Genomic DNA, 9877 nt, shown 5'->3' with positions numbered 1-9877 from the left:
GAGAACTGCTGAGATTCTAAGGGCTATATGACACTCTTCCAGGCTGGTTGCCTGTGGTCCCAGCTACTTGGGAGGTGGAGGCAGGAGACTTGCTTGAGCCCAGGAGTTGGAGGTTGCTGTGAGCTATGAAGCCACAGCACTCTACCCAGGGGGATAGCTTGAGGCTCTGTTTCAAAAAAATAAAAATAATAAAAATAAATAAAAATAATATTTTGGATATTGGGTTAAATTAAACATATTATTTAAATGAATTTCATCTTTTTTTACTTTAAAAATGTGGCTATTAGAAAAAATTTAATTCATTATGTGGTTCATGTTAAAAATAAAAATATTTTGGATATTGGGCTAAATTAAATATATTATTTAAATGAATTTCATCCTTTTTTACTTTAAAAAGGTGGCTATTAGAAAAAATTTAATTCATCATGTGGTTCATATTATATTTCTTATGGCCAGCACTATAGTATCTATGTTATAAATAGCAAATTCTCACTTTGGGAGGCTGAGGCTGGTAGATTACTTGGGCTCAGGAATTCGAGATTAGCCTGAGTAAGAGCTAGACCCTGTCTCTACCAAAACAGACCCTGTCTCTACCAGAAAAACTGGCTGGGTGTCATGGCAGGCAACTGTACTTCTAGCTACTTGGGAGGCTAAGGCAAGAGGATCGCCTGAGCCCAAGAGTTTGAGGCTGCTGTGAGCTATGATGATGCCATGGCATTCTACTCTGGGCAGCAGAGAGAGACTCTGTCTCAAAATAAATAAATAAAAGAAAGAAAGGGAAGGGAAAGGAAGGAAAGGGAAAAATAGCAGATTCAGGCCATTTAAACCAAGGGGGAAGCTGGAATGGGATAATTAATGATACTGTAGTTGTTTTAAGAAGTATTCTAAAAGGTGAATAGAGGGGCTCTCCGTGATGAAATATTTCTATTCTTTTTCCTTCTTTGTCTTCTGTAAATTTTATGCTACCACCAAATGGAGATAGAAAGATTTTCCAAGCCTTCATCTCCCCTCACAGGGATTCCTGCAATGGCCTTTCAAGCGGTTTCTTTGTTCCTCTACAGTCTGTTTTTAACATAATAGGCAAAGAGATCCTTTAAGAAGTCAGACTTTGTTCCTACTTTTTCCTATTTTGCTTTTTTAAAACCTCCTAATAGCAATTCTACCTCCTGCAGAGTAAAAGGCAAAGTCCTTACAATGGCCTACCAGGCTACATTTGATCTGATGATCTGGTTCAAAGCCTCTGACTTCATCTTCACTTGCCCTTGTACATTCTGTTATACTCTGTTGTAGCTACACTGGCTTCTACATACCTGGTTCTTGCCTGCTTTTGTACTTGTTATTTCCACTGAACAACACTTTTTTCTTTCAGTTTGAATTTGCCCCCTTTCACTTCCTCCAGGATTTGGTTCAATGTTACCTTTTTTTTTTGAGACAGAGCCTCAAGCTGTCCCCCTGGGTAGAGTGCGATGGCTTCACTGCTCACAGCAACCTCCAACTCCTGGGCTCAAGCGAGTCTCCCTGCCTCTGCCTCCCAAGTAGCTGGGGCCACAGGCGCCTGCCATACTGCCCGGCTATTTTTTGGTTGCAGCTGTCATCATTGTTATTTGGCAGGCCCGGGCTGGATTCAAACCTGCCACCTTCAGTGTATGTGGCTGATGCCTTAGCCACTTGAGCCACAGGTGCCGAGCCCAATGTTACCTTGAACAACCCCATTGCTATCCATACACCTCTGGCATACTCTGACTATATTCTGCTTTTCTCCATAGCACTCATCACCCTCTGATGTTCTATATGCTTTAATTATTTGTTACCACTCTATTTTCCTCACTAGAAGAGAAGCTCCATTAAAGCAGGGATATTGATGTCTGGTCCATAAGAGGTACTCAAAAAAATTACCGAATGAAAGAACAAACTCAGGTGTCCTATAATAGGAAGAAACTCCTGGACCCAAAGTCTACCAGTTGAAGCAATTAACAGATATAGTCTGGTGTTCCTCAGTTTGACAAAGATTTAAAGTACTAAACCAGTAATGAAGCAACCCATAGCCTGCCTAACTTAGCTATATATACTACATGAAATCTAATTTCAGAATGGAGAATTAGAAATCTGCCTCTTTATTGCTCCTTCTCAGATATGCCCAGTATCTTTCCATTTTATTGGCTAAAAAAAGCAGTGTCAAATTCTCATTGACAGTCTTCTGTTCAAGTAGGTGGTTTGAGTTATAAAAAATACCCCTCCATGAGATTAAAAAAAGCTAATTTTAACTTATAGAGGAAAATTTTTTAAAAGCCACAAACAGGCCAGGCATGGTGGCTCACACCTATAATCCTAGCACTCTGGGAGGCCGAGGTAGGCAGACTGCCTGAGCTCAGGAGTTCGAGACCAGCGTGAGCTAGAGTGAGCTATCTAAAAATAGCCAGGTGCTGTGACAGGCACTCGTAGTCCCAGCTACTCAGGAGGCTGAGGCAAAAGGATCACTTAAGCCCAAGAGATTGAGGTTGCTATGAGCTATGATGTCAGGGAACTCTACCGAGGGCAACAAAGTGAAACTCTGTCTTAAATAAATAAATAAATAAATGAATAAAATCCACAGACATTTCTGTTTTTTGTTTGTTTTTCTTCAGTTTTTGGCCGGGGCTGGGTTTGAACCCGCCACCTCTGGCATATGGGGCTGGTGCCCTTCTCCTTTGAGCCACAGGCACTGCCCACACAAACATTTTTGTTTTTCCTGAAATAACATTTATGCCAATATCACAAATATTACATTTACAACTAATCATCATAGTATGATTAATACTGTATTAAATGTGCCTTCTAGGGGCTATTGCTTGCCTTCCCTGAGTGTAGAAGTTCTGATTCTGTCAATGGCTGAACTTAGCCTTAACTCTCAGTGCTAGGTCAAATTTTCCTCTACATCTCTTATGAATATCACAAGAAATACTACTACCCTTTGTTATTTGAATTCTAAGTAATCCTAAAAAGGATCAAACTTCTCTGTCTCTGGAGCATCCTTGGCTTTCAGCAAGAGCTTGTATTTTCCCCTTGATTGTTGCTGGGAGATGCACCGGTCCTCTTCCTTAGATTTTCTGCCCTTCAGTTTTTCCTTAGACTATCACTTTTTTTTTGAGACAGAGCCTCAAGCTGTCCCCCTGGGTAGAGTACCTTGGCATCACAGCTCACAGCAACCTCCAACTCCTAGGCTCAAGCGAGTCTCCTGCCTCAGCCTCCCAAGTAGCTGGCGCCACAGGCGCCTGCCACAATGCCTGGCTATTTTTTGGTTGCAGCCGTCATTGTTGTTTTGGCAGGCTCGGGTTGGATTCGAACCTGCCACCTTAGGTGTATGTGGCTGGCGCCTTAGCCACTTGAGCCACAGGCACCGAGCCACCTTAGACTATCATAAGAGAATTTCCCTGTGTTCCACTGTTATATAAGTCCACTAACCCAGATATTCCATTCTATTCTTCTCTTCTATCTCTCCACATTGTCTAAATAAGCTCTTTTTAAGTTATTCTACTCTAAAGCTTTACCAGAATTTAGCTGAAATTCCCTCTTTTCCAGTTACTTTTCATATATACATTTATAATATCCCATTTGCAGCTGGAAAGGATTGGCTTCTGTGCCATACAACTCTACCAAGGCATAGTTACTGCTACTTGCCCTTCCCTCTGCTCTCAGAGTTCTCAGTTCCTAGTTGTATTATAGAGCTTATGGAAATTATCTGTATATATTCTGCCTCCCCCACCAGATGAAGAGGTCCTCCGGATCAGGAATTATAGTCTTTCATTTCTACATATCCAGCACCTAGCATAGGGTACATAGTATATGTTCATAAAGTTGCTACTAACTGAACAGTTGGCTTTTCAAATGCGTAGGATCCCTCATTTACATTTCCCACAAACATCTCCAGCCCTCCACACTCAAGTATGAACTCTAAATTCCTTCCATAGTTTGTAATGCCCTTGAGAGTGTCTTTTAGGCCTGTATCACATGAATGAATGAATAGTGTCTTTTAGGCCTGTATCACAATCATTCTGGGGAGGAGCATCTGATCCTATTTAGTATGGAACCTTTTAGGTACAACCCTATACATGGGTGAACTTACGTATATAGAGCAACTTTGGAGGTACCAAGAAGGATCTCCTTCTATAATCTTTCTTTTTTTTTTTTTTGGCCGGGGACTAGGTTTGAACCCGCCACCTCTGGCATATGAGACCGGCACCCTACTCCTTTGGGCCACAGGTGTCCTTCCATAATCTTTCTTACCCCACTAGCTAGCCTATCCAGTTGCCTAGAATTCTGTCATCAGAATTTGATTCCTTTGGGTTAAGGTACTACCCTATCTTAAAACACACACACACACACATGCACTGTACGCACACAGAGTTAGCTGTATTAATCATTAATAAGTCAGCTAGGAGTATTAGTGTAACAGATCCTTCCCAAATGAAAATGAGCTGAGAGTAGCATCTGATGAGAAGGGATAAGGGACAGGAATGTGTGGGGAAGTAGATCCAAAGTGCTGGCACTGGGTGGGGAAACATAAAGACCAGACAAGTAGAAGGATACTGAGAGTCATAGGCCATTTTTTTTTCTTTTCTGGTTTTCTCAGATTAGGCTTTTAAAATATAGACAGAACCCAATCAGTTTATGATCTAGAACCTGAAAACTGTGGACTTCTAAGTTAGCAAGCTCCAAATCTATTCTTTCAACTATCTGCTTCCCTCTAGGCAACCAGACATTTGAAAGTCAAAAAGGACCTCAAGAGATCATTTTACATCCCAACCCCATCATTGTGCAGATGAAGACATTTAAGCCCAAAGGGATTAAGTACCCTGCCCACGGTCACACAGCAAGTACAGACTAGAACCTGGAGTTCCTGTCCACATTTCCAGAAAGAACAATTATGCTCATTATAATAACCACACGCCTTCATTTGGAAAAATGTCACTCTCTGATTTTCAGAAGTCTAAATAGCTTTTCCAGTTAACCACAAACCAGGCCTGAAATATATATTTATCAAAAGAAACACGTAAAGTTGTATGAATTGAACATAAACCACAACCCTACCAAATAAACCACAAATCAAACTAAAGGATATTTTAGTGCTTCAAAAATAGAGGGCATGTAATTTCAAATATTACATTTTTCCATTTGAGATCTGTAATATGTGGCTCCAGTTTCTCGAAGAGTTTTTGTCTGAAACTGAAGTCATGCTTACCTTCTCTTCCCACATGCTTAGAATCCTTTGAACTTCTTATGCAATGAGGAAACGCCAAGGTAACCATGGGCAGGTGGCTGAGTAGAGCCAGAAGAAGTGTAAACATAGTCGGGCAACTGTCAAACAAATGAAAACAAACAATAAAAAAAAAAAATTGAAAGAAGAAAGAAAGAAGGAAGGGAAAGAAAGAAAAGAAAGGAAAAGAGAAAGAAAGAAGGCTCAGCGTCTGCAGATAAAAGGCTAAGGCGCCAGCCACATACACCAGAGTTGGTGGGTTCGAACCCGGCCCGGGCCCGCCAAACAACGACAACTATACAACCAAAAAATAGCTGGGCGTTGTGGCGGGCACCTGTAGTCCCAGCTACTTGGGAGGCCAAGGTAAGAGAATCGCTTGAGCCCAGGAGTTGGAAGTTGCTGTGAGCTGTGGTGCCACAGCTCTCTACCAGGGTGACAGCTTGAGGCTCTATCGCAAAAAAAAAAAAAAAAAAAAAAGAGAGAGAGAGCGAGACAGACAGACAGAAAAAGAGAAAGAAAAGAAACACGTCAAAATGACCCTGGCTCAGCACCTTAGTTGCTGTGGGGACTGAATCATCGACCTGTTGTACTCCGAGCCACCGTGCGAAAGCGCCCGCGCGCGGTTTCGGTCCCGGTGCCGACGCATGCCCAAAAAGGGGCCCCGAGAGAACGCCCGGGACAGAAGCCGCGCCCCAGGACCGTGCCGAGGGCTGACGGTGCCCCGGGACTCTCAGCTTTGCGCGGAAACGCGATCCAGTCGGCGTCTGAGCTCCCTCCGAAAAACCCCTGCCCCGCCGCCGGGCACTGTACCTGTATCCCCTGGGACATGTTCCAGCCGTGCCCGGGCCGGAGTCCCGTTTAAGTGTGGTTCCTGCGGCCGCCAGGCCCTCGGTCTCCGGTGCCCCCCAAATCTCGACGACGCTCTGGGCCTCGCTCTCCGCAGGGTAGGGGTGGCCCCCGTGCGCAGACCGAGGAAAAGCCAGCGGTCGGCAGAAAGGAACCCGGGGGACCTGCTTGCCGCGAGCTCCGGCGTGGCTCACGGGAGGCCGCAGACGCAGCTGTGAGAAAGGGCGGGGGCGGCCACCTGGAGCACCTGGCCGCGCTCCTCCCCCGGGGGCCGCCTCCCTGCGGCCGAGGGCGGGCGGGCGTCTCGGGGAGTCGGGCCGGAGCCCTGGGCCCGCCCGCCGCCCGCCGCCCGCTGCCAGGTCGGGCCCCGCCTTGGCGGCGCTGGTGGCCGGTTTTCGACTTGTCTCCAGACCCGGCGTTCTCTGCCGATCCAGGGAAGCGTTTCAGTTCTCAGCGCTAACTTCACCTCGGCGCGTCCGGGACTTTTCGCTCTGGTTTCCTCCAGGCTAGGTAGGGGTCGCGGGGCTACTCTTCACTAACTGTTCTCAAAGGGTGGTCCCGGGACGGTACAAAATATTTATCATAGAAAATGCATTTTATTATTTATTTATATTTTTTTAGAGTCAGAGTCTCACTTTATCACCCTCGGTAGAGGGCCGTGGCGTCACAACTCACAGCAACCTCCAACTCCTGGGCTTAGGCGATTCTCTTGCCTCAGCCTCCCAAAGAAAATACGTTTTAATAGTAAGATGAACCGGGAAATGATCTTGAACTTAATCGATTACATTGGTTCTGCAGTGGCGGTCCTGCAGGTTTAGGATGTCTTCAAGATCTTTTCAAGGGTCAAAGCTATTTGCACTATGATAACACAACATGATTTGTTTTTTCACTTTCATTCTCTCAAGAGTGTACCGTGGAAATTTCCAAAGACTGTTTGACGTGAATGACATCATCACTTTGTCTCCTAATTAATGGAATACCTGCGTGTGCCAGCTTGTATTTTATAGTGTTTTCCATGGTAGTAGATGTAAAGTATCATATGTACATTTTATAGAAATTTCTGTAGATTTATAGAGCTAAATAAAATTCGCTGGTTTTCAGAACTTCTGTACTTTTATTAGCTTTGTTCATATCTACCAGGATAGCCAGAACCTCATTATTCTTAAATAAATAATTATCTTGATATCTTGAACTTTTTTCTCAGGCGAATGTGGACACAATAAAAAAGTACACTTCGTTGTCTTGATTTGAAATATTTTGAAAATTCCTCAGTATGAATGTTACAAAGTTATGTGGTCCATATCATTAGATAAATTCATATAAGTAAAAGCTTTTTAGCACCCTTAATAATGTTAAAAGCATGTAGAGAGTTCTTGAGATCAACGAGTTTGCGAACTGATTCCTCAAGTAATGAAAGTAGCGGGTGGACCTAGCAGAGGACCTATGCTAGGTGAGGTTCACGTTTTTCCTTGTCCAGATAACATCCTTCACAATTGTTTGGAACATACTTAGGGTTGCACGCTTTTAGCCAAAGTGGTCTAGCACTTGCTAGAAGCCAAAGGAAACATTTTTTCCCCTTTCTTATCTGTGATTAGTTAAATTCTCACCAAATTCTTTTTTTGTTCCTATAAAGGCTATTGTCTTTTATTCTTTTTTAAAAATATAAAAGGATAAGTTTATTTTACAGTAGAGAAAGGGAAGGGGGGGAAGAGATGAGAGAGGAGAGAGCAGACAATGGGAGGGAGAGAAAGGAAAATGGGGGGAGGGAGAAAAAGGAACAAGAGAATGAGGTGGCATCCCAAAGAAAGAAAGGAAGAAAGCCATCCTGTCTCTTTTATTCTGATTATTGAGAATCTACTGAATTCCTCCTAAGTTTTCTGCAGAATTTTTTGTTTTCACTGATTCCTTCTACACAGTGCTTTTCCATTTCCCTTCTTCTGGTTTCTTCCTCTTCCCTTTTTGTTTGTCCGCCTTGTGGTCTAACCTGTTTCTATGATGGAGCTGTCTTCTCTCCTTCTTAAGTAATTATAGAATCAGACTGGGAAGAAGCTAGAAATGATTTGTTGTGATTGAACACAGTAACAGGCAGCAATCTTCACTAGAATACCCATTCTTCCCGTTATTCATTTGGTCAACCTATGGCACTAAGCCTTGGGGATAGGAAGAAAATACCACAGCCTCTGTTCTGCAGGAGAACTTAATTTGGCTAAAATCTGTATCTGAGTGTATGCCTATAAAGTTCTTACCAAGGGCAAGGACTGCTTATTCAACTTCACATTCTCCATAGTACCCAGCAGAGAACCTTCTGTGTTGTTCATACTCAGTACATTTTCGTTGGATGAAAGCAATTTATTTTCAGGTGGGAAAAGTGCTTCCCATTATTTTGGCAAGTGGCAAATGATCAGATGCCTCAAGCTATGGAATCAGCAGTTGTGAACTTCTGTGACATTCCTTGGCAGAATGAGTCCACCCACATATCTGGATATTTGGACCAAAACAAATGGGGCTTTGTGCTTACATCAAATATCAGGGTTTATAGACTGAGAGCAGAGGTGGATAGAAAAATGAAAGTGTGTTTCTCAAGGGTGAATTTCATCACTGCATGTTTTCCTATAATATTGAGTCCTAAAGAATATTACAGCATTTGGCAGTATGCACACAAACTTCAGTCACTATGGAACTGCAAGGTATTTTGAGGTTAGATGGCAAAGAGAAAAAAGAGAATAGCCAGTAACAACAGTGTCCAAGATTAATAATTTCTTCTGTTATCTACTCGTATTCATTATCTTATTTTGTACCATTTGATTTGTTTGTTTATTTATTTTTAAAAAGAGTCTCAAGCTGTCACCCTGGGTAGAGTACTATGGCATCATAGCTCACAGCAACCTCCAACTCTTGGGCTCAAACGAACCTCTTACCTCAGTTTTTCTATTTTTAGTAGAGACAGAGTCTCACTCATGCTCAGGCAATCCACCCACCTCAGCCTCCCAGAGTGCTAGGATTACAGGCTTGAGCCACCCTGCCCACTGACCATTTGCTTTTTAAAGTTACAGTATTCTTGCCTGGGCCTCCTGACTCATGCCTGCAATCCTAGCACTCTGGAGAAACAAGGTGGGTGGACTGCTTGATCTCAGGAGTTTGAGACCAGCCTGAACAGGAGCGAGACCCCATCTCTACTAAAAATAGAAAAAACTAGCCAGGTGTAGTGGTAGGTGCCTGTAGACCCAGCTACTCAAGAGGCTGAGACAAGAGGATTACTCAAGCTCAAGAGTTTGAGGTTGCTGTGAGATAGGACACCATGGTACTCTACCCACAGTGACAAAGTGACAAAGTGAGTCTGTCTCAAAAAAAAAAAAAAAAAAAAAGAAGTTACAGAGCTGGGTACAGTGGCTCATGCCTGTAATCTCAGCACTCTGAGAGGCTGAGGCAGGTGGATTGCCTGAGTTCATGGTTTCGAGACAGCCTGAGCCAGAGTGAGACCTCATCTCTAAAAATAGCTGGGCATAGTAGCAGGTGCCTGTAGTCCCAGCTACTTGGAAGGCTGAGGCAAGAGAATTGCTTGAGCCCAAGAGTTTAAGGTTTGGGGGGTGCCTGTGGCTCAAAAGGGTAGGGCACCAGCCCCATATGCCAGACATGGTGGGTTCAAACCCAGCCCTGGCCAAGAAAAAAAGAGTTTGAGGTTGCTGTGAGCTATGACACAACAGCACTCTACCAACGGTAACAAGTAAGATTCTGTCTTAAAAAAAAAAAAAAAAGGTTACAATATATTTTTTTAAGTTTCAATTTTTTTTTTTTTTT

General features: G+C 43.3%; 1 protein-coding gene across 1 annotated transcript in view; it reads right to left on the bottom strand.

Moving 5' to 3' along the window:
• PRRG4 (proline rich and Gla domain 4) overlaps window positions 1-6320 on the bottom strand; it is an 11000-nt gene extending 4680 nt beyond the window's left edge. Inside the window, exons 1-2 of the mRNA XM_023510062.1 lie at window positions 6044-6320; window positions 5219-5334 (exon numbers count right to left, since the gene is read on the bottom strand). Coding sequence (XP_023365830.1) covers window positions 5219-5324 — 106 coding nt within the window. The 5' untranslated portion in view covers window positions 5325-5334; window positions 6044-6320. The remainder of the gene's footprint in view (window positions 1-5218; window positions 5335-6043) is intronic.
• Window positions 6321-9877: the final 3557 nt, after the last annotated feature.

Source organism: Otolemur garnettii, unplaced genomic scaffold, assembly GCF_000181295.1.
Source record: "Otolemur garnettii isolate 467f Iridium unplaced genomic scaffold, OtoGar3 scaffold00001, whole genome shotgun sequence".
Lineage (NCBI taxonomy): Eukaryota > Metazoa > Chordata > Mammalia > Primates > Galagidae > Otolemur > Otolemur garnettii.
The sequence above is the reverse complement of the archived record's forward strand: the minus strand, read 5'-3'. Positions and strand labels throughout refer to the sequence as shown.